The 26,279-nt window shown below is 39.7% G+C and overlaps 2 protein-coding genes across 5 annotated transcripts in view; one reads left to right on the top strand and one right to left on the bottom strand.

Moving 5' to 3' along the window:
* Positions 1–26,279, top strand: part of LOC135083703 (methionine--tRNA ligase, mitochondrial) — a 49,974-nt gene that overhangs the window by 21,906 nt on the left and 1,789 nt on the right. The window lies entirely within an intron of this gene.
* On the bottom strand, positions 1,736–16,815 carry LOC135083704 (uncharacterized). 4 transcript variants are annotated; one of them, XR_010259686.1, is made up of 2 exons: positions 2,328–16,815; positions 1,736–1,979 (listed from the first exon to the last, which is right to left on the bottom strand). XR_010259686.1 is itself a non-coding variant. In XM_063978415.1 (2 exons), the coding sequence occupies exon 2, from the start codon at positions 4,929–4,931 to the stop codon at positions 3,591–3,593; it is 1,341 nt and encodes a 446-aa protein (XP_063834485.1). In that variant the 5' UTR covers positions 4,932–16,036; positions 16,385–16,815; the 3' UTR covers positions 1,736–3,590. The 4 variants fall into 4 exon arrangements, 2 of the variants coding, with proteins under 2 accessions (XP_063834485.1, XP_063834483.1); XR_010259685.1 differs by having other exon boundaries at positions 1,736–2,414; positions 2,517–16,815; XM_063978415.1 differs by having other exon boundaries at positions 1,736–16,036; positions 16,385–16,815.

The following is a 26,279-nucleotide window of genomic DNA, read 5'->3' as shown; positions in this document are numbered from 1 at the left end:
TGTAGTATTATTTAAAATGAAAGATTTAGGATAACAAGAAGAACCTCTTTTATTTTTTACGTATGTCCAAAAGTATTTGGGTGCATGTTTAATGATTTCTTCGGCGTTTTTAGTAAAATCTAAGAAACATTTAGACTGTATTCGCTTTTGCCTAGATCTAAGTAAAGAAAATTCATCGTAGTCTCTAGGGTTATTTGTTTTTTTCCATCTCTTATGAACTTTCTTTTTCTCGTGTATAATTTTTATAAGTGCTGTGCTGTACCAATTAGGAAAAGTTGTTTGGTTGACTGAGCGTGTAGACAAAGGGACAAACTGATTAAAACATTCATTTAATTTTTCATAGAAAATATCCACGGCGTCGTCAACCGACTTATCAGACAAAAGATCCACCCAGTTTATGGACTTCAAATAGCTATTAATTTTGGTAAAGTCACATTTCCTAAAGTTTAAGCGGGGTACACGTTTTTCAATTAAAGGTTCAATGTACAAGTCCACTAAAGACACTTCTAAACAAGGATGATAACAATCTTCTTTTACCATTGGGTTTTGGCAATGAGTAACTGATGAAATTATATTGTTACTAAAGCACAAATCTAAAATATTATTCTTATTATTGCTTATAAGGTTATATTGAATTAAAGGACAATGGGCAAAATGGTACCCGGCTCCAATAGATATGCTTCTAGTGTCGTTTGAAAGGTCTTACCAAGACGAACAACTTTTACTATGGCCACCAGCCTCAGATCTGGTTGTGTTCGAAGATAAACATACTTTTTAACAAAATAGTACCCGGCTCCAATAGTTATGTTTGTAGTGTCATTTGAAAGGTCTTACCAAGACGAACAACATTTACTATGGCCACCAGCCTCAGATCTGGTTGCGTTCGAAGATAAACATACTTTTTGTGTAACCGAAGTATCATACGTGTCCATCGTATGGTACTTAGGTTGTGCGAGGCATGAAGTGTTTACTGCTCCAGCATCCTTCCTTAACTGTATAATTATTAATACGGATAATTGTGAAATAAATATTTTTATTTGAAGAACTACCCCCTTATATACACCTAGGATAAACCTTGGATTAAAATGACATTTCCATACCAAATGACAATTTAAGTAGGTTAGAGTTTTATTACTTCCTAAGGGTTTTATTATGGGTTGCTAAAGCGAATAAACCCACAAGACCCAATAAGTCCACCCACAAGATGGACCGACGACCTTATAAAGGTAGCGGGAAGGCGCTGGATGCAGGCCGCTACCAACCGGCCATTGTGGAAATCATTCGGGGAGGCCTATGTTCAACTAGACGTTCTATGGCTAAAATGATCATGATGATGATGATGAAAGCGAATAAAGGGCTAATAGCTTGGGTAGTTCATCGTAGGTATAATCCTTTCCTTTTGAATGTTTATTTTAGTTATATTAATAGATTCTAGTCATAGTACATACTCGTATACATGGATGATTGTGTTATACTTTCATATAATACTTAGTGGAATTACTGCTTTCAAAACGTGAATTAGAACTGGCCCCATAGCAGGCATTTTTCTACATCTAAAGGCCTTTTGAAATATATATTGGTTATGGCTATTGGAGCGGGTACCACTTTCCATACATTTGTGCCCATCATCCTTTAGAAAGCTCATTTCGTCCAAAAAGTTAACCGCAGCTTCATTTAAATTGTGGGGGCATTGTAAATAAAAAATTTTTGCCGGAGCAAAATAAAAAAATAGATATTTAAATTGACAACAATTTATTGCGGGTGAGACAATAAAACTAGATAAAAAAGGAAGGGATGGGTCGTTGGGCCGTTTGGTTGGTACAGATTAAAAATACTTAAGATTAGCGCGCTATTATCCACCACTCGGCTCAACCCCCTCCGCACCCGTCGGGCGCAGCAAGCGTCTGGCACTGCGGGACAGCCGGTGCCAAACACCTTTATGGCCAGTGCCATACAAAATGGCCGGTACCATACACCTCCTATTGTACAATAAGAAATTATATTATACAACAGCACAATACATAATACTAAAAACAATATAAAAACAATAATCCATCGCTCTCGAGGATGGAGCAAATGTGAACACAGCAAAATCCAACGGTAATTCATTACAATGGTAAATTTATTTAGGAATTTACATTTTGGTAAAATGTAATCATTACGTGGGTAATCTACTTTTTCAAAGTAAACTAAAATAGTCAACAAGCTCAATAGAAATGGAGCCAACCTATGAAGTAGGGTAGCCCGTGACCGAGTGCCACGTTTCTAGTAATTCATCCTAACTCAGCGGAGAGGCGAATGAGTTTGAGAAAGAAACCACAACATACCTGCTATGGAGGCAACATCAGCAACATCAACAGCAACAGCAGACAGCGCAGAGGCTCGCCACCGAGCACTGCTCAACCACACACAATCTGCGAATAACAACCAAGTGCATTGGTTAACAATGCCGCCAATGCAAACAACAAAATAACAAGAAGAAACTCAAGGTAATCCTTGGAATAGGACCTGCTTACCTTCAGTAACAGAACTCAGCACGTGGCAGTGAGTCCACGAAATCGGCGGACAGCGGGATTTCGGTTTTATTCCAAAATTCCCTTTTAACGTAGAGGATGACGATGCGTGCCCTGCCCGTTTATCAGGGAACGGCACGGTTCAGACCTCTTGGAATTCGGGACACTATCACACCACGTACAACAGAACTTCCGTTCGCGATCACCGCCAACCAAGCAAAAGGACAGGACCCTCCAAAAAGCGCCGGTCATCACCCGTGACTCAGATGTTCGTTCGAAAACTTGTCACTCCAACAAATCACAATATCAAGCAGTATTGTATAATTTTTATCTTTACTTTCAATAAATGCTACCTACTTGTTTTAACTAGCCTCTTATTGAATAATTTCGATATGAGAACTCACAATACTGCTTCTCTCATTTAAATTTAATTAAATACCTAATTAAACTTTAGGAAGAAAAAAAATAACAAACAAGCAAGTTTCTGAACGTCACCTGTGTGTTTCGTTTCACTCAGAATATGTCAAATTTCTAGAACGTTCCGAACCCATGTTCGATCAAGATACAATACAATGTTATTTTAATATAAACATTGAGGAAAATACTAGAAATAGCTAGAATTTAAATTAAAGAGCCTAAATATTAAGTTTTATAAAAATTTAGTGTTGAATATTTAATTTCATTATACACTTCTTCTATACTAAAAGAATGGAACGTAACGCATTGATCTGTCAAACGGAGACATTCAAAAAGTGAGGTTATTTATTGCTCTGTTCACCAAAACAACGTAATTAATTTTTAATACAAGTTAATCCAAATTCAGTGAATCTCCAACGATGACACAATCAAGTGACAAAGGAAATACTGTACACTTTGTAATATGTGACCTTACGGTCAGTTGGAATGTTTGTTTGTGGAAATCGGTAAGTAATTAATCTCGCCAAGAAAAAAAGTGTTACAGTACCCCTTCACCCACCAGAATTTTACGAGGATAACGAGAAAAATTCACGCTGGCCCTCCAGCATCAAACTATCTTACAGAAACAAACCACCACTATACACAACAAAGATCAACATTTCAATCTAAACCCTTAATGTCTTTCACGTGACATTCACTATGTTTACCATTTTCATCTTCCAGCAAGTAAACAAGTTTAGATAACTTTTTAACAATCCTACATTTTTCAAATCTAGGTGCCAACTTATAAGAAAAATGTTTAGCAGCGTCGCTACGGACATGCGTGCGCCGCCAAACCACATCATCTTTTTCAAACTCGACATCTCTCCGACGCCTATTATAACATTCATCTCGCAAGTGAGATTTCCTCAATTTCCTATCCACTTCAAACACTTGCCGTCGAGACCTGGGCAGTGAACCAACAAAACCGACGCTGACACACTGAAAGGGTCTACGACGAACCTTCGGGTGTTTAGAAGCTTTACCAGTACCACCAGTCAACCTCTGAGACACGACTGCCTCAGCATGCCTAACAATCGAATCCCTCCGATTCACAAGTCGCAAAACATCAGGCGCTATCTGAAAAGCTTTCCAGAAGTTGATGCCAAACAACAAAGACGACGAAAATCCAGGAACCACATAAAACTTTATAACCTTCAACACATCATTCACTACGACAGGTAAAAACATATATCCGACCGTAGGGGAAGTTGAACCATTCGCCGTTACCACAGCATCAGTCGAATCCGACTTATACAACTCACCCAGATGAGAAAAATAATTCACAGCAGAACCACCAACAATAGAAACTTCCGCTCCAGAATCTAATAATCCAGAACACGGAACACCACCAATCTTAACCTTCAAATAAGGACGTGCGTCCTGACAATCATCTGGTCGGACCGTCGCAACATTAGCTTTGCAATTTCTAGAAAATACACGCACGTACTCACACCAAGCACGCCACTCTTCAACAGGTGTAACATCAAAACGACGGTCCGTCGCCACGCGTTTTGTGACTCCAAAGACTTTGACGTCCTTCTGGCGTACACACTTCGGACAATTGACAGCGGTCACGCCCTTCTCACCACAACGATAACAAATAATAACATGAGGCGCCTTACAATCGCGGAGCGTGTGGTCCTTCACACGGCAACGCACGCAAAACTTCTCCATGCTCGGACTTTTAACTACAGCCTCACACTTTGGACGAGCAGACTTACTTTTGTAGGCCAGGTCAGGGGCGACAGCATTCTGTACACCGCGCGGGGGTTCGGTGAAGGATTCTGCCCTCTGTCTCGCCGCCTCTAACTGCCTACAATGCCTCTTCAAGTCGGCCCACGATTTTATTTCAACATTGACCAAAGGAATGGAGTAAGATGGCCTAATGTTGAACTTGATTAAGCTCAACTTCTCTTCCTCGTCTAAAGGTTTACGCAACCTCGAAAAGTAATTTTGCATCAGGCTTAGATAACTACATATGGATTCGTCGGGACAGTGCCGGATTAGCCACGTAGCAAGAGTAGCAAATGCTACGGGCCCCGCGAATTTGGGGGCCCCGCGCTCCAAAGCCGAAATAAAAAAAGATTAATTTAGATAGGAGCGTAAAATATCTTGCATTAGGCTATGCTTTACTTTCACTTGAAAATCTAAAACTCGATTTCATCACGTTAAATCATAAAAATAAGTAGGTAGGTATTTTACGAACTTTTTAACGGGAATGTTTTCTAATAGGCCAGAAGAATTAAACACAAAAATGAATTAAATGTAAAACAATTCCTACTAAAGATTTTAGTGCTTTAATGGCTTCATTAGTTGCCCATAAAGACTCTCCTAGGTTTTCGACTTCGACGGAGTTGTGCTTAAGTGGTGGGGGCCCCCGAAAGGGGCGCTTTTTCGGTTTTCCGGTTATACCGCGTAAAGGACTTACGGCGTTCGGCGAACATTTGCACGAGAACGGTTTGTTCAAAACATATACAACGTGTCCCAAAATTCAAGGATAAGCCGGCGCCGTAGGATGGACATAGTCATGACTACTTTAGGAAAAATAAGAAAAAAAATCTATCTCAATTATTTTTTAAGTTACACAATAAATTATGAAATTCGTCGAAAATTGACACCCCTTATGATATTTTACATTACCACGACTACAATTTTTCAAATACTTCTGTTTTTTTGTTTGTATTGGCAACTTAAGTAGTGCTGCTGTCCACTCCAATTCTTAAAACCCCCAGAATCCTTGCAGTTTTTACACAAAAGTTAATCAAAATATGATATTTCCTTAAAATTTTGAACGATTTTTACTTTCACTCCACTTTGACTCGTCGTTTTGTAAAAAAACAGTATGAACACTACTGCGGCAAGTTTATTATAAAGTTGACGCAACTATCCAAGTGTCCACGAATGGACACTTTTTTATAAATATGTATACTTTTTTACGCTATGTTTTTTTATTGTCTATTAACTTTCGATGTTCGCTTTTTTTTATTAATGTCACTTGAGGAAGAATAGACGGTATACGTTTCTGAAACTGGTTTTTATTGATACGACAGAATTAGAATAGTTAGTTCGATTAACATCTTCGAGCCGGATCACTAGCTTATTTTTCAGCAGTTCTCAGTATATTGGTAAAAAGCGGTTGGTAAAAATTAGATGATGGCAAATACACGTTCGCAAAAGGAACCAATTCAGGCAAGTAGCGAGGTCGTTCCAATGCCTCCTACACCGGCCACCCAAACGGATCCTTCGGAAACACAGGTAACAACCAATCCGATTATCGATACCACCCGCCCGTCTTCCTTATCCGCACGTAGCCGCCGCTCCTCCGCTACGATTGTTGCGAGGAAACTCGCAGCGGAGGCGCGCCACCTTCGCCGCCTTGCAGAATTAGAGCGTAAAGTGGCGGAGGCCGAATATCAAGCGGAGCTGGCTTCCATTGAAGCATTGAGTGAGGCAGTCTCGGAGTCCAGTAACTCACGAGTGGCCGAATGGCTGCAGGACTCCGAGAACGAACCGCACCACGGTGCGGAGGTAGGGCATGTTAATTCTCCAAAAGTGTGTCAACAGGCTGAAAATGAGCACTGCGTTGACGCCGTCATCCCTCTAGTGCCGGCATCGGGCCCTTCGAATCCGCCTCGGCGCGATCATCAACGAGGCAATGGGGTCAATGCCATCGATAAGCACTACGATGGAGAGGGTGACACGATTGACGTTGCGCAGCTTGTTGAAGCCCTACACACCTTTGCCGAGAAGCAACAACCATCGTTTAGCAAAAATGTGACACCGTTGCCGACATACGATGGGAAATCTCCATTAGAATGGCTCATGTTTAAACGTGCATTTGTTGACACATCTAATACATTTTCAGATACGGAGAACCTCGCCCGGCTAAACCAGGCTCTGAGAGGAGCCGCACGAGAGGCCGTAGGGACATTGTTGGTGATGGCGCATCGAGCGGAAGACGTAATTGACGCATTGGAACGTCGTTTCGGAAGGCCTGAGTTAATCGTTTTGCAGGAGGTCAATTCCATCAAAGCCTTGCCTAAACTGGGCCCGGAAGTGCGGGATCTGACAATCTTTGCCACTCGTGTGCGTAACTGTGTCGAAATTGTGAAATTATTGGAACACCACGATTATTTACGCTCCCCTGAGCTCTTCGGGGGACTGTTAAGTAAGTTGACTCCACTGCTACGCGCACGATGGCTGGATTTCGCTGCCGCTAACGAGAGTTTAGGCCAAGGTAAGGTAGAGATGTTGTCGCGCTTCCTATCTCGTGAGGTGGATTTAGTGGTAAAGTTTGGGGCGGTGGCCGATGCCACGACACAGGGCCCAATTCACCACCGGACACATACCATCTCCGAGTCAACTTCAGGTACGACTTTCAAGGCACCTGCAATGCATCCAATAAATGTTCCGAATCATCCAACATCAAAAATTTGTTCATTTTGTAAACAAACGCACGATCTGTCAAATTGCAAAGACTTCATGTCATTGACAGTCGATGACAGATGGCATTTTATTAAAAGGAATAAAATCTGTCACCGCTGTCTAAAAAGAGGTTTCCACATTTTTAAAACGTGCAATAGGAACAAATTAAATTGTCAGGCAAACGGTTGCGATGCAAAACATCACATGCTATTACACGATCCAAATTTTAAACCTAATCACATTTCGGCCGCACATCATAATATCGAACAATCATCTCCTTCAACGTCATCTAACTCGAAACCTGATACGGTAGCTATCAACGCAACCGATACGCTAGTTAACAATCCTGCATTACGTCCCTTATTAAAGGTAGTGGCTGTTACCGTGTCTGGGCCTGCTGGTAGTGTCGATACGTTTGCACTACTAGACGACGGGTCTACAGCCACGCTGATCGACTCCGACATCGCCTCTCGAATAGGCGCTGAAGGTCCTCAGGGACAAATTCATTTAGATTGTGTAGGTGGTTTAACAAAAGATAGCGCCGTGCAGTATGTGGATTTTGAAATAAAAGGTCGTTGTTCCGATACGAGTTACCCTATTCAAGGGGCGAGGTCGATAAAGGACTTAGGGCTGCGCAGCCAGTCTGCGCCACGAGAAAGCCTCCAATCATTTCCGTATTTAGCTGACATAGTACACGAATTATGCTACGATGAAGCGAGGCCCATGCTGATTATAGGTGTCGATAACTGGTCTCTCACAGTCCCTTCCGAGACCAGAAGTGGTTCGAAATCTCAGCCGGTTGCCATTCGAACTCAACTGGGATGGGTTTTGTTTGGGTTTTCGGGTAACAAAACGCAAGCGGTTACCTCGTCCATTCCAGTGTTTCATATTATGGTATCACGCGACGATTCGAGGCGTGAATCGGAAGCTCTCATCGAAGAACAAGGTATTAAGATAGACTCAGCTGAAACCTCAATTGATTTTTTCAATATTCAAGATCTTAAGCATGAAATATCGGAAACCATCAAAAAATCCATAACTGAAAATTTACAAGAGAGTAACCATAATAATGAAAGATTAGAAACAAGTAGAGGACCATCACGTGCTGATGAGATGACATTACTAATGTCCCGAATGAATGAGACATTGAGAGTCCTTACCTCAGAGGCAGTAAAGAGGACAGGCCAAGAGATGAATATCCCACCTCAAATACCTCAAACAGGACCAAATCTTGGAACTGGATATAGACAAGAAAGGATAGAGACCAAAGCACCAGTTGCAGTATCATTTTCCTCATATAAGGATCTTGATAGTGATGGATCAGGAGAGTGGATTGAGTAAATAAATTATATAACATTGGGTTATAAGGGATATATACCTGATTATTTTTGATATATTAATGTTAACCAATCAATGACATAGTTATGTTTAGAAAAAACCGATAAAGATTATTAAAAATATAAACAAACAAACTAAAAACTGAAATGGGACATATTTCTTATCTCTACATTAAGCTCTGAACCCGTTAATTTAAATTCAAAGATGAGATTTTTAGTAGCTTTTGTATTATTTTTAAGTATTAACTGTGCTTTCAGTGACATTCTAGGTGAAGAAGAGGAGCCGCTCCTTGTAGAAACTAGAGCACCAATAATTAAAGGTGCACTGATAGATGACTATGCAGATGAAGCCCTCATAATCAAACTTACACCTCCCGAACGCATGCTTCATGACGCACTAGCAACGGTAGATAGAGAGAAGACACCTGCAGCTGTTTACAAGAGTCTCTCTAGGCAATTTGGTTATCTTGAAAAGATCTATCAACAGCAGTACACCAGCATCTTGTCAACCTTCCAACAGCTAATTGTGACCCCCTACCCAACTGAAATATCAGAGGAGCGGAAAACGTTTGATATGACTCATTTATCTAGAACCAAGCGCAATCCCTTGAGAGTAGTGATGGCTTTTCTAAGGGCTATTAGACCAGTGGCTCGGGTTGGTGGACAGTTAACTAAGTATGGGAAATTCATTAAAACCTTAAAATACACGGGTTACGCAATATCAGCCGGCGTCTTCGCCTATGAGATGGCAGATATATTTGGTGCTATCCCAGATCAAAAATACCAGGAACTGACCCAGCAGATCCAAAATCTTTATGATAGAAGAGAAGAGGATCTTAAAGTATTGGAAAAAATCTCACTAGTAACGATGTCTCTTAATGAACAAATAAGGGACACAACAGATGAATTCAAGAAGTTAATATCTGATGTTGAGACACTATCCGAGATTAAGATTCGTGGTGCACATCTGTTAACAAATTACCTCAGCCAGTTAACATTTTCTTTGATGATCCTGCTTCAAGGGAAAATTCCTCCATTCATAATGAGTCTAGAAACTCAGAGGAATTGGTTAGAGCAGAAAATAAGCTCCGGGTTACTTCTCTACATATCATCAATATCTCCTCACTTAGTCACCTCTTTAAAGGCCATTGATGAGACAAATGGACAGTTGGTTATTAAAGTAACGATCCCTCAACCAGAAACGAGGTTTCAACTGCTACATTATGTAAAGTGGGAGCCGAAGATATGGATAAAGAATAAATGCTACTCCTCTCCTATACCATACTTGTATCTTGCTTATCCTTCATCAAAATCCTCAAGTATTGTGGTCAAGAACCCAATGCTTCTAGATCCTCAGTCCTGCCTACAAGAGGGCTTCTTGATGTGTGAGTCTGACTCATTATTAAAGCAGATCCCTGGATTAACAATAAACAATATTTGTTCAACAATGCCCATGTTGATGAGGAAAAGAAGGAGTATTGACCCACAGTTCAATGGGCCGTATTATAATCTCTCCGGAATTGTGGAAGAATCCCTTATTCGAACAAACAAAAATGAGAAAACTGAAAAAAACATAGCGTAAAAAAGTATACATATTTATAAAAAAGTGTCCATTCGTGGACATCGCTCCCATACTAGTGAGAGGTCGGATACTTTTTCAGAATTTGTGGCTAACAATGCACAGGTATCTCCGCTTAAGCCCGCTTCAATTCCCCGATTGGAATTGCAGGGAGCTTTGATAGCTTCTCGTCGGGCCACGACTATTGGAGACGCACATCGAATTAAACCGCGTCGGCGTTTTTTCTGGACTGACTCTCACTGGAACATGCGGCATTGAGTCACGATATTGTCCAGACCTTTTAGTAACTCCAATCAGTGAGTGGCCTGCGGAAAAAGGCTTCAAGTCACCCATTTCATATGACATCGTACCACCCGAACGTATGACATCGTACCATCCGAACAGCTCTTGGGTTAGACTGGTAAGGGCGACTGCTAGGGTCCATATATTTCTCGCGCTCATATTCAAAAATCGGGGTCACATTTTTCAAAATTTTTGGGTTGGGGATATTTGTTTAACGCAAAGATCAGGTTTTCAATCTTCGACCCCTTTCGCCACAGCTCCTTGCCTATTGCCGCTAAAAGCTGAGGACATTCTGCGTGCGGAACGACATCTTCTGGCTCGGAGTCAGCTGAACGTTTTTCAAGAGGAAATGCTCTGTCTGATGCGCCACCAACCCGTGCCAAGAAAGAGCCGCCTTGTCACACTATCCCCGGTGTTGAAGGATGGATTGCTGTGCCTCGCGGGGAGAACATCGTCGACTTTGGCGCAGCTACCGGTACTTTTGGATGGCAAAGAGCCACTGGTACGCCTTCTTATTCTTCATTACCATGAGAAATTCGCTCATTGCAACACGGAGAGTGTCATTAATGAACTGCGGCAGAAGTTTTGGATTCTCGGCATACGAAACGCTGTTCGGTGGGTCATACATAGATGTCAGACTTGTAAGCTGCTTCGGAGATCAACGCTCTGTCCTCCAATGGGAGATCTTCCGGAGGAAAGATTAGCTCACCATCAGCGCCCTTTCACTTTTACCGGCATTGATTATTTTGGACCAGTTGAAGTTGCCATCGGTCGCAGGAAGGAGAAACGTTGGGTGGCATTATTCACGTGCATGGTCGAGAGCCATCCACCTTGAGATCGTTGCAAGCCTCCCTGCGGATACGGCTATTATGTGTTTCCAGAGGTTTATCGCACATCGAGCGCCAATCTCTCCGATGATGGCACGTCATTTGTTGGAGCAAATCGGCAACTTCGGGTCCTCTACGATACTGCGGTTTCGGACTACACTGCGATCAATAAAATCGTCTGGCGCTTCATACTCCCTTCGGCTCCATTTATGGGCGGCACCTGGGATCGACTCGTGCGAAGAGTCAAGACTGATTTGATGGGTAGGAGCTGTTGGCGGAAGGTGCTCCGACTGGGTAGTAGATGCGAAAAATCGTTTTCCTTTAAAAAAGGGGAGGATGTCCACGAATGGACACTTTTTTATAAATATGTATACTTTTTTACGCTATGTTTTTTTATTGTCTATTAACTTTCGATGTTCGCTTTTTTTTATTAATGTCACTTGAGGAAGAATAGACGGTATACGTTTCTGAAACTGGTTTTTATTGATACGACAGAATTAGAATAGTTAGTTCGATTAACACCAAGATTCCAAAATGGTATAATACTGTAAGAAAACTAGTCGCAAAAAAGATATGCGTACCATTTTTACAAGCACTTCGCTTGTTAGTAGTATGGGATAAATCTTGCAACTAAATTTAAAACCAGTTCTCCTCAACCAATTGAGCTGAAATTTGGTATACTTATGTAAGTACGATGACAATGCAATATTATGGTATCATTGAGCTGGATGGAGTCTGGAGGTGGCCATAGGAACTTCTAAATGAAACGGCGGAATTGCATCTAGTTTAGGTTCGTTAGATTTGTCTTTTCAAGCACTTTGGTGCTAGATGATGTCCAGGATCCTGATGATGAAGTCAAGAGGTGGCCAGGAGCTGGCCATAGGAACTCCTTAACGAAATAGTGGAAGCTTATCGAGTTTGGGTTCGTTGGATTTGTCTTCTCGGGCACTTGGGCCATGAGATTGAGAAACAACTAAAAAGTTTAAAATAAAGTTGTAATCGCGCATGGAATTTATTCCTCTTTTTTTCTGTTTGCGCTACAAACTTTCGAAATTATTTGAACCTTGCATTCAATTATTTTTATAGTTAAATTCTTTCGTAAAATTTCGCATTAATGCTTGTTCTTAAAAAAGTTTTTTTTTATTATAACTTTATTTTACACTTTTTAGTTGTTTCTCAATCTCATGGTCCAAGTGCTCGGGAAGTCAAATTCAACGAACCCAAACTCGATAATCATCCGCCATTTCGATTAGGAGTTCCTTTGGCCAGCTCCTGGTCACCTCTTGACTTCATCATCAGGACCATGGACATCATCTAGCACTAAAGTGCTCGAAAAGATGTCCAACGAACCCAAACTAGTTGCGATTCCGCCGTTTCGTTTAGAAGTTCCTATGGCCACCTCCAGACTCCATCCAGCTCAATGATACCATAATATTGCAATGTCATCGTACTTACATAAGTATACCAAATTTCAGCTCAATTGGTTGAGGAGAACTGGTTTTAAATTTAATTGCAAGATTTATCCCATACTAACTAACAAGCGAAGTACTTGTAAAAATGGTACGCATATCTTTTTTGCGACTAGTTTTCTTAGAGTATTATACCATTTTGGAATCTTGGATAGTTGCGTCAACTTTATAATAAACTTGCCGCAGTAGTGTTCATACTGTTTTTTTTACAAAACGACGAGTCAAAGTGGAGTGAAAGTAAAAATCGTTCAAAATTTTAAGGAAATATCATATTTTGATTAACTTTTGTGTAAAAACTGCAAGGATTCTGAGGGTTTTAAGAATTAGGGTGGACAGCAGCACTACTTAAGTTGCCGATACAAACAAAAAAACAGAAGTATTTGAAAAATTGTGGTCGTGGTAATGTAAAATATCATAAGGGGTGTCAACTTTCGACGAATTTCATAATTTATTGTGTAACTTAAAAAATAATTGAGATATATTTTTTTTCTTATTTTTCCTAAAGTAGTCATGACTATGTCCACCCTGCGGCGCCGGCTTATCCTTGAATTTTGGGACACGTTGTATATTTGGTCTTATTTAATGCAGGATTAAATGCCCTTCAACCGTCAGGAAGACCACTTTTCGATAGTCCTTTACGCGGTATAACCGGAAAACCTATAAAGCGTCTCCGTAAACTCCGTCGAAGTCGAAAACCTAGGAGAGTCTTAATGGGCAACCAATGAAGCCATTAAAGCGATAAAATCTTTTGTAGGAATTATTTAGTAAAAACTCAGTAAAACTCATTTATTTCTGTAAGTAGGCTTTATTAAAAAAGCACTTTTACACGACCCAGTATTAACCCTACCACTGCTTCAGGACAATAAATGGGCCAGTGCTGAGAAGAAGCAGCGCAAGAAACTCAGACACTATTGTCAGCCTTAAAATGTAATTCACATTTCCGATTTAAAATGTAATTCTACTGGCCTATAATGTTTAAATTTAGACTAGCATCTATAGATACCACATTTCTACCCTTCAAGCGGCCAGATTTGTATTTTTTTCTATAGGTATATACATTTATTTTATGAGTTTACGTAGGTAGCCGAGATTATACTTTTTTAATCGATTTTAATATAATATCGATTATCAATATTTCGAGAAAACAGGCGAACTATTTAAATTTTATTAATTCAGTCACGATCCAATCTACTATAGTTGGTTGATTTATTATAAAATATAGATTCATTTTTTTTATGAGTGAATATAGCTAACCTTTTTAATCGATTATCATATCGATCATGTTTCGAGATTATTGAAAGCTAGTGACGGTAGATTAAGAGCAAGGTGTTTTAGAGACTCAAGTAAAAAAGCGGATAATTAAAAAATGAGGTTTACTATTATTTAACAAAAAACGTATGACAAAAGATCATTTTACAAACTACATTTGAAAAACTAATCATTTTTAAAAATTTTAAAAACTTTTAATAAATAATTCTTTAGAATCGTGTTTTCCAAACTTAGAAATTGCCTTGCGCATTTACATGTCTCTCATGATCACTAACTGCAGTGGCGAACGTTCTTTTTCAACATTAAAACGTATTAAAAATGAATTAAGGAACACGATGGGACAAGAACGTCTTAATCATCTTACTTTGTTGAATATAGAGCATGATTTGCTTAAATAAGTTGATATTGAAAGTGTTATCTCTAAATTTTCCCACATTAAATCAAGAAAAGTTCATTTGTAACAGTTAATTTTGTTTCATTTAATACCCTAAACTTGAGAACCTAAAGCAAACCAAGGGCCCCTTGATATAAATTTGCTACAGGCCCCGCGCTGGCTTAATCCGGCACTGCGTCGGGACCTTGGGTCCTCGAACGAATCTCCTGCAACAAACGATGATCATAGTCGTAGGGCAAATACTCTTCCAGCAACGACGCCTTTAAATCCTCCCAACTATTTAGTTGGTCACGAGTACCTCGGTACCAATACAGAGCCTCATCTGTAAATAATTCAACTGCCGAGTTAAATAATTTCTCCCTCGAAATATTCCGAGACAGACACAACTCCTCAATTCTAACAATAAAATCCTGCACACTATCTTTCCCGTTAAACCTCACATTCAAAGAATGAACACACGCATTACAATTCACCGGTTTGACCATTGACGACTCATTCGCAGCCAAACCAGCGACCCTAGATACTTCCTCCTCAGCAGGTTGGAAATCATAACTACTAACGAATGTGTGCGTCATACGGTCGATCCGTTTTAAAAGTGGGATGAGACGCTCCTCCAACTGTTCCCTCAAAGTCCTATCCTCTACATCCGCAGCCTCAACACGACTCAACCTATGGAAGATGTGGTTTCCTAAAGCCTGCACGCGATAAAGTTGTTTGAGTAATAGGTGTTTCCTATCACAGAGCTCCTCAAGCTCGTCTATCTTAAAAGAAATAATCCTGAGCTCAGCCAGTGCATCTCCCTCGAACTCACTCACCTCATCGCTAGGTATATCCTGAGCCAAACGTTTAATTTGAGCACGCAACAACTGTACAGTTCGCTCTGGCACAGCATCACGGATCACAACTTCGTAAGTTAATTCATCCTTGTTCAAAAGATTGAAACGGATAGGGCGTTCCTCCTTCATAATATTGACTTTACAAAATTAACTTTCATAAAAAAAGTAAATAGGGTACAATATTTTAACTAATCTTAGTTAAACTAAACACTAACACAGCATGATCACACTCAACACATTATCACAACAGCATCAGAAACAAAAAAAATTTAAGATGACCAACCAATCCGTCACTGAGCAATAGACCAGTGCCAGGGAGAACCTCCACGGACCCAACAACGTCCCTGTTCGGGCGCCATGTAAATAAAAAATTTTTGCCGGAGCAAAATAAAAAAATAGATATTTAAATTGACAACAATTTATTGCGGGTGAGACAATAAAACTAGATAAAAAAGGAAGGGATGGGTCGTTGGGCCGTTTGGTTGGTACAGATTAAAAATACTTAAGATTAGCGCGCTATTATCCACCACTCGGCTCAACCCCCTCCGCACCCGTCGGGCGCAGCAAGCGTCTGGCACTGCGGGACAGCCGGTGCCAAACACCTTTATGGCCAGTGCCATACAAAATGGCCGGTACCATACACCTCCTATTGTACAATAAGAAATTATATTATACAACAGCACAATACATAATACTAAAAACAATATAAAAACAATAATCCATCGCTCTCGAGGATGGAGCAAATGTGAACACAGCAAAATCCAACGGTAATTCATTACAATGGTAAATTTATTTAGGAATTTACATTTTGGTAAAATGTAATCATTACGTGGGTAATCTACTTTTTCAAAGTAAACTAAAATAGTCAACAAGCTCAATAGAAATGGAGCCAACCTATGAAGTAGGGTAGCCCGTGACCGAGTGCCACGTTTCTAGTAATTCATCCTAACTCAGCGGAGAGGCGAATGAGTTTGAGAAAGAAACCACAACATACCTGCTATGGAGGCAACATCAGCAACATCAACAGCAACAGCAGACAGCGCAGAGGCTCGCCACCGAGCACTGCTCAACCACACACAATCTGCGAATAACAACCAAGTGCATTGGTTAACAATGCCGCCAATGCAAACAACAAAATAACAAGAAGAAACTCAAGGTAATCCTTGGAATAGGACCTGCTTACCTTCAGTAACAGAACTCAGCACGTGGCAGTGAGTCCACGAAATCGGCGGACAGCGGGATTTCGGTTTTATTCCAAAATTCCCTTTTAACGTAGAGGATGACGATGCGTGCCCTGCCCGTTTATCAGGGAACGGCACGGTTCAGACCTCTTGGAATTCGGGACACTATCACACCACGTACAACAGAACTTCCGTTCGCGATCACCGCCAACCAAGCAAAAGGACAGGACCCTCCAAAAAGCGCCGGTCATAGGGATATTCGATATACATCGATGTATTGAAAACATCGATGTTTACTATGCGATACATCGAATGGATCCGATGTTTTGAAAAGCTATTGAAATACTCGATGTATCGATGTTTTTAAGTTTTCAGTGTTAAAACATCGAATCGATGATAACCAATTAAAATTTCATAAAACTCAAGTCTGACCACTAAAATTTTACTTATACGGACAACCCAACTTGTATTTTAAAAATGTTGGCAACACTGCGTACGAGTGCAGTGAGTAGTGTCAGGCCTGTTCATCTCCGCGAGTTTACATCGAAAACATAACACGCACGATGGCCCACCTACAGGATACTATTCGACAAGGCCTCACATACGAGCGAACATTGACTCACGCACGCGTATTCTTGTGTATGATGGAAAAAAAAAAAAGAAAATGGTGTACTAAATACTGTGCAGTATTTAACAACTGCCTAAATAATAATAAAAACACAGAATGTACTTTTTTAAGTTGCCTCAAGACACTGAGAGGTAAATAAGAAGTTAATATTATTCATGATAATTCATGCTAAATCATGTATTTCCTCCGCCATTTTCCGCAGTTTGGCACCTCACGTCACATCATTTTACCGAAGTCAGCCCTATAGCTTCGGCGCAGTGCCGATCACTGACGTTTGTCAACAAAATGGTGCTTGACTCATGAGACAGGCTAAATTATACCATATTGTTAGTGACATTGAGCATACATTTTTTTAAATACCTTCGCGAAGTAAAACTTCTGTACGTAGTACTTATTATTATTCTGTGGTAGTGTCTCTAGTGACAATAAAAAAAACTGCTATGTCAATGTCGCGTCACGAGTTGGCGAGTTTGTTTGTGTCAATCAACAAAGAAATAGGCTAAAAGGCAAACGTTGAAATAACTGTTGTTTTTGCAAAGTCTTCCAAAAGAACACTGGAAATACTTAGGATATAACAAACTTATAAAAATAAATGCGGATGTTTTTTTTTGTTCTTACTTTAATATACATACAGTGTGACTGTGAGTTACGTTAAAGTGTACATATGAAAATAGATGAAACTAGACCTATTTTTATCGACAAAAAAGAGGTCAAAATTTTTTTGAGATTTTTTTTTAAATTTTTTATAGAATTTTTTTTATTCTAATTACTTATTGTAAATAAAACGTAATAACTTTTAAACTAAGCGGTATATCCTGATAAAATAAAAACAGTAATAATGCTAAATAACAGGCGATACTAAAAAATACATAAATTTAAAAGCAGATTTTTTTCAAAATGTATCATTTTTTCTTATTGGTTGGCATTTTTTGGGTATTTTATGTATTTTTTTAGTATCGCCTGTTATTTAGCATTATAACTGTTTTTATTTTATCAGGATATAACGCTTAGTTTAAAAGTTATTACATTTTATCTATACTTATAATAAATCTGTAGAGAGGTCAATTCTGTACACGAAATATATCTTCAAAATAACTATCAGGGGGTGATTAGTGATCGATACTGATGCCAAAAATGCAATCAGTAAAATATTTGTCTGTCTGTCTGTCTGTCTGTCTGTCCGTCTGTATGTTCCTTATAGAAACAAAAACTACTCGACGGATTTTGGGCAGGTTATAGTATACTTAGGAATTCCCACGGGAACGGGAGTTAGCGGGAAAATCCTTTAGTATGAAAAATCTAAACCGCTTAAGTTAGACGCTTGAAATTTGGCATGCAGGTATCTTAGTAAACTTAAAGCTTAGTTACAACAGGATATTGCAAAATTCCCACGGGAACGGGAGTTAGCGGGAAAATCCTTTAGTATGAAAAATCTAAACCGCTTAAGTTAGACGCTTGAAATTTTGCATGCAGGTACCTTAGTAAACTTAAAGCTTAGTTACAACAGGATATTGCAAAATTCCTACGGGAACGGAAGTTAGCGGGAAAAAACATTTGTATGAAAAAATCTAAACCGCGTAATATAGATGAAGGGGGTAAAACGGGATCCACGCGTACGAAGTCGCGGGCGGCCGCTAGTTTACAATAAGTAAATGGAAGAAAAAAAAAAAAAAATTTTTTTAAAAAAATCAAAAAAATTTTGACCTCTTTTTTGTCGATAAAAATAGGTCTGGTTTCATCTACACTCGCGAGCAAAAGTATGGAATCACTTACATGAAGTTGTTTCCACGCAAACTTGTGTACTAACGAATTTATTAGTAACAAAAAAAGTGGCATCATTTTAAAGATTTAACTTTTATCTTTAAATTGATACCAAATTCATTTAAATCACATCAGTATTTAAAAAGATATCCCGGCTGATGTGAAGAAGTAAGGAAAAAGACATGTATCAACTGTTTGATACGTCGCGAATTGCGGCCTATTTACCCCCTATAAAAGCACGCGTTTTCAGATTTTTGCTTTCACACGTTGATTCATACACATCTCCGCTTCTTTTGACACTTTACCTGGGATTCTACACCTTCAGAAGCAGCACAAATCGTTGCACTATTGCAAGAAAGGCTCAGCCAGCGGGCTGTCGCACGTCAGCGCCACATAAGCCAGTCCTGGGTTTCGAAAGTTTCAAGACGCTTTCGGGAGACTAGTGGCTTTATTCCGAGACCAAGTTCTGAACAGCGCCGGTGCACATCGCAGAGGGAAGACCGTTTTCTCATGTCAACCTCTCTATGAAATCGTCATTTGAATGGAGTCGATGTCCATCAAGAGCTCAGAAATGTTCGTAAGATAGCTGTTAGCGAGTGGACAGTTCGTCTAAGATATAAGCAATAGAATTTGACTCCAAAAAGGCCTGCCACAGGCTCGAAACTGACGGCAGGTCACCGATAAGCACCCTTTCAATTTGCTCGTACACTCGATCTCGATGGGAAGGCGAGTAATGGAGGCGAGTTCTGTTCTCCGATGAATGCAAACTGTGTTTGCAGGGCAGCAGTCGAAGAGGTCGGGTTTATAGGCGGCCTGAGGAGTGATTTGTGCAGTGCTGGTTCGCTGAAACAGTGGCTTATGGGGGTGGCTTGCTCGACTTAACATCGAGATGTGTACGAGCAAATTGAAAGCGTGCTTATCGGTGACCTGCCATCAGTTTCGAACCTGTGGCAGGCCTTTTTGGAGTTAAATTCTATTGCTTATGTCTTAGACAAACTGTCTACTCGCTAACAGCTACCCTACGAACTTTTCTGAGCTCTTGTTGGACGTCGATTCCAGTCAAATGACGATTTCATAGAGAGGTTGACATGAAAAAACGGTCTTCCCTCTGCGATGTGCACCGGCGCTGTTCAGAACTTGGTCTCGGGATAAAGCCACCAGTCTCCCGAAAGCGTCTTAAAACTTTCGAAACCCAGGACTGGCTTATGTGGCGCTGACGTGCGACAGCCCGCTGGCTGAGCCCTTCTTGCAATAGTGCAACGATTTGTGCTGCTTCTGAAGGTGTAGAATCCCAGGTAAAGTGTCAAAAGAAGCGGAGATGTGTATGAATCAACGTGTGAAAGCAAAAATCCGAAAACGCGTGCTTTTATAGGGGGTAAATAGGCCGCAACTCGCGACGTATCAAACAGTTCATACATGTCTTTTTCGTTACTTCTTCACATCAGCCGGGATATCTTTTTAAATACTGGTGTGATTTAAATGAATTTGGTATCAATTTAAAGATAAAAGTTTAATCTTTAAAATGGTGCCACTTTTTTTGTTCCTAACAAATTCGTTAGTGCACAAGATCGCGTGGAAACAACTTCATGTAAGTGATTCCATACTTTTGCTCGCGAGTGTATTTTCATACATATGTGTACACTTTAACGTGACTCACACTGTATAATGAAGATTTTTCTCATGTATGGCTTTTACTGTTTTTTAATAATACAATTCTTAAATTAGTGGATTATAAAAAATCTTTAAAAAGTACTCGATTTATTAAACATCGATGTTTTCTTCCAATACATCGAAAGAAATCGATGTACAGTTTCAATATATCGAATCGAAAAAAACATCGATGTTTTTTCAAAGTGGACACCCCTAGCCGGTCATCACCCGTGACTCAGATGTTCGTTCGAAAACTTGTCACTCCAACAAATCACAATATCAAGCAGTATTGTATAATTTTTATCTTTACTTTCAATAAATGCTACTTGTTTTAACTAGCCTCTTATTGAATAATTTCGATATGAGAACTCACAATACTGCTTCTCTCATTTAAATTTAATTAAATAATTAAACTTTAGGAAGAAAAAAAATAACAAACAAGCAAGTTTCTGAACGTCACCTGTGTGTTTCGTTTCACTCAGAATATGTCAAATTTCTAGAACGTTCCGAACCCATGTTCGATCAAGATACAATACAATGTTATTTTAATATAAACATTGAGGAAAATACTAGAAATAGCTAGAATTTAAATTAAAGAGCCTAAATATTAAGTTTTATAAAAATTTAGTGTTGAATATTTAATTTCATTATACACTTCTTCTATACTAAAAGAATGGAACGTAACGCATTGATCTGTCAAACGGAGACATTCAAAAAGTGAGGTTATTTATTGCTCTGTTCACCAAAACAACGTAATTAATTTTTAATACAAGTTAATCCAAATTCAGTGAATCTCCAACGATGACACAATCAAGTGACAAAGGAAATACTGTACACTTTGTAATATGTGACCTTACGGTCAGTTGGAATGTTTGTTTGTGGAAATCGGTAAGTAATTAATCTCGCCAAGAAAAAAAGTGTTACAGCATGAGCTTAGTATTTTATAACCATCATATTTTAAACTCCACGTAACGCCTGGTAAGTTAAAGTCACCAATTAAAATAAAATTGTCTAAAGGGAATTTATCAACTAAGTAAACCATATTAGTCTTTATTTGCATTAACCGTGAGCATATTTCAGTCTGATCCGGAGGAACATACGCGACGGCGATGTGTAAATAAGACGTGTGTGAGTTAGACGATGAAGTATCGTGAGTAGGTATAGATATGCAGATAGATTCAAGCATGTCCGTGCGCTGCCACTCGTGATTAAGTTCGGCTTGTAGTTTGCGTTTAACCAAAATCATTACACCACCGCCAGTCTTTTTATTGGTCGCATTGAGGTTGCGGTCGCAGCGAAATATGTCATACCGACTGTCACACAGTTCCGAGTCAAGAATGTCGCTCTGCAACCAAGTCTCAGTAAATAATAGAACATCGTAATCGGTATTTAAAACGTTATTGTGGAATGATGTGCATTTCGTGCGTAAGCCGCGTACATTCTGATAAAATATGTTAAGTTTACTACCAATATATGAAACTCTGTTAGCCATCTTTAGGTAAACTAGACATTTTCAACGTTACAAACACACACCAGTACGTTAATTTGCTACTCTTAATTATTGTGTAATCATTACTATTGTATGAATAAAAATGGATGTTGTGCAACAAACCCCCGTAATACATTAAAGGATTATAGCATCGGTTTGATACATAATATATTAATTTTATGTAGGTTTCTTCCTCAGATAGATAAAAGACTAAATAGAAATTAAATATATAAGAGAATATGGTAACTATGCATTGTGCATCGACGTTCGAGCATTTTATAGTAGGCTGAACACTATCATTATAATAGGTATAGCTATGAACACAATATAAACAAAGGATACAAGTACATGGAGGTCTCCTCAATACATTTGGTTTCACTTCAGTTTTTCCAAATCTTTTTGGGTTTTTATGAAAAACGAGGGCGATGTGTCGTTCCGGCGAACGTAGATTTTGCAGTTACGAATCCAAACAAACTGGAACGAAGATTTGGACGCCAGCTCACGGGTCTTCCTGTATAGTGCTTTATAATATGGTGTGAGGTGTTCATTCACGTAGATGCGACGGAACTCTCCACCCATCCCTATTTCCTTTGTAGTGAGTGCCTTTTTCTTGCGTATAGCAGATATTATCGAATCCTTTATCAGTTGTGATTTAAACTTGACTATGATAAGCTTCGGATTATTTGATACTCGGGTAGGTACTCTGTGAATGTGAATTATGTCGTCAGCGCATAATACTAGGCCAAGAACTTGACATATTTGATGCAAATGTTGAGAGAGATTTTCATTGTGTGATTCTGGGATGCCCGAGATTTCCAAATTATTCAGTCGTTCACGTTGCTGTTGAATTTGATACTCCTCAGTTAACTCGCCAAGTTGTTTTTTACATTCAGCCAATTCGTTTTCAGTTGTTTTTAATAAAGTCAAATCCTCTTTCATTAAGTCAACGCAGGATTTAAGATCATTCTGCTCCTTTGACTGGTATTCAATAGAATCCACAATACTGCTTAATTCTTTTTTGAAGTTGGAGTGTTCTTCCTTCATTTTATGCATATCAGTTCTCAATGAGCAGATATCATTTTTTATTTCATTAAGATCAGAGCGCATATCTTTCACATCCTGGTCATGAGCCGTCCGGAAATCTTTTAGGAAAGACATACAGCCTTGGCCAAAAGTATTGAGCACCCCCTAAATACTGCTTATACATGATAACTATAAAAGATACTCAAAGATATTTGATAAAAACCTTTCTTTGACAGGTTTTGAAACATAAACTCACGGCACAACGTGCAATAAAACACGTTTCGAGATGTTTAGCTATGATACTGTAGTATTGTTAGTCTTTGAAAAATCATAAAAAATCTTTTTCCGACCTCGCTGCTGAGTTATCAGCTGAAATTAATACGCCGATTTCTACAAGAACAACTCGCAGAAGACTCCAAGAAGCTGGGCTTAAGGGCTATACAGCCAGAAAGAAGCCATGGCTCTCAGTAAAGACCAAAACAGCTCGTTACGAGTAGGCTTTAAAATACCAAACTTTTACCGAGGAAAATTAGAAAAATATTGTGTGGTCAGATGAATCAAACTTTGAGGTAAGTTAGCCAATATCATGTAATAACAATACGCGACAATAATATTATAAAACTATATTTGTAAAAATAAATATTGGACCGAAAAACACTTAACAAAATTTCGTTACTTTACGATTGTTGGCACACCTGGTGTGACATTTGTCCGTCGTCGAGTAGACGAAGAATTTACCCCGGAGTGTAAGGTACCTACCGTCAAACATGGCGGCGGCAGTGTGATTGTCTGGGGGTGCATGAGCGCCGCAGGAGTTGGGGAAATGTTTGTGTGTGAAGGACGCATGGACTCTACAAAGTACATAAACGTTCTTGAATCCGCACTTCTGCCCTCGTTTACAACACTTTTTGGTGACACCAACATGGAAAGCGTCAAATTCCAGCAGGATAACGCACCTTGTCACAAACGATGGCTTGGTTTAGTGACAATAACATCGAGCTGCTTGAATGGTCTGCCCAGTCACCAGACCTGAACCCCATCGAGCATTTGTGGGGTCTATTGAAGGACAAGGTCCGGCGCCATTGAATAAAAACAAAAGAAGACCTAAAACGTCGCTTGCGGGAAGAGTGGAACGCTTTAACATGTGACGATTGTAATAAATTAGTACAATCTTTACCAAAAATAACTTCTGCAGTAATTAAGGCAAAGGGTGGTCCAACAAAGTATTAATTTTTTGTTGTTAATAAACAATATAAAACTGTTAAAAACTGTTTTGATTCAGACACATGTATAATTCCTTCAAAATTAATAAATATCATGGGTGCTCAATACTTTTGGCCAAGGCTGTACTTTCCGTCCTAAATTCGGTCATCTCATTTCTCAGATCGTCATCTAATGCATGTTGTTTACGTTTACGCTGCGTGACTTGCGCATCCGAGGATCCCTTCTTGTTCGGCGAATGTACCAAACTCATCCTTATGTTCTGATTCGGACGGGTCAGTATGGGTGAGAACAGTCCACGATGCGTAGTTGAGTGAGATGGAGTAATCTGTACCGCTCGCACAATTTCACAACAGGAGCGCAACGATCTAACAGCCACTGGTAGTGAGTACACCTTAGGACCGTATGTGTACCGTAATAAGCCGCAATTCACTTTGCACACAAATTAATATTTTTGACAGAATTTAGAGCGATGATGCACACGTCCGCTACAAGCGAGCCGTCGCGGCGATATAACTCTTAGTGTGACATTTTCACTGGACGGTAGATGGAAGCAAGATGTCCAAGTCTCTAGGCAACGTGGTGGACCCAAGGAGGACCCCTGTGAATCCCTCTGCGTTGAGATATTTGCTGTTGAGGGAGGCTACCATGGCTGGTGATGCTAGTAAGTAAATATTTGATATTTCCTATATTATAACTCTTAGTGTGTCATTTGCACTGAACGGTAGATGGAAGCAAGATGTCCAAGTCTCTAGGCAACGTGGTGGACCCAAGGAGGACCCCTGTGAATCCCTCTGCGTTGAGATATCTGCTGTTGAGGGAAGCTACTATGTCTGGTGATGCTAGTAAGTAAATATTTGATATTTTCTATATTATAACTCTTAGTGTGTCATTTTCACCGGACGATAGACGGAAGCAAGATGTCCAAGTCTCTAGGCAATGTCGTGGACCCAAGGAGGACCCCTGTGAACGCCTCTGCGTTGAGATATTTGCTGTTGAGAGAAGCTACCATGGCTAGCGATGCTAGTGAGTAATAATTTAGTATTTACTATTATAATATATCATTTTCACTGGACGGTAGACGGAAGCAAGATGTCCAAGTCTTTAGACAACGTGGTGGACCCAAGGAGGACCCCTGTGAATCCCTCTGCGTTGAGATATTTACTGTTGAGGGAAGCTACCATGGCTAGCGATGCTAGTGAGTAATAATTTAGTATTTACTATTATAATATGTCATTTTCACTGGACGGTAGACGGAAGCAAGATGTCCAAGTCTCTAGGCAACGTGGTGGACCCAAGGAGGACCCCTGTGAATCCCTCTGCGTTGAGATATTTACTGTTGAGGGAAGCTACCATGGCTAGCGATGCTAGTGAGTAATAATTTAGTATTTACTATTATAATATGTCATTTTCACTGGACGATAGACGGAAGCAAGATGTCCAAGTCTCTAGGCAATGTCGTGGACCCAAGGAGGATCCCTGTGAACGCCTCTGCGTTGAGATATCTACTGTTGAGGGAAGCTACTATGTCTGGTGATGCTAGTAAGTAAATATTTGATATTATCTTTATTATTTTATTCTTAGTGTGTCATTTCCACTGGACTTTAGATGGAAGCAAGATGTCCAAGTCTCTAGGCAATGTGGTGGATCCAAGGAGGACCCCTGTGAATCCCTCTGCGTTGAGATATTTGCTGTTGAGGGAGGCTACTATGGCTAGTGACGCTAGTGAGTATGATTTGAGTTGAGACTAACGGTGGAATAAAGATTTGGAACATTCATCGTCATACCCGTAAATCATCATCATCACCATAGAACGTCCACTGCTGAATATAGGTCTCCCCCAAAAGAGTTCGCCCCAATGATTTCCAGATAGGCCAGTTGGCAACGGCCTGCATCCTGCGTTTTTCTGCAACCTTATGACGTGTAAATAGCTAAG

Source organism: Ostrinia nubilalis, chromosome 24, assembly GCF_963855985.1.
Source record: "Ostrinia nubilalis chromosome 24, ilOstNubi1.1, whole genome shotgun sequence".
NCBI lineage: Eukaryota > Metazoa > Arthropoda > Insecta > Lepidoptera > Crambidae > Ostrinia > Ostrinia nubilalis.
This window is presented reverse-complemented; position numbering and strand designations above follow the sequence as displayed.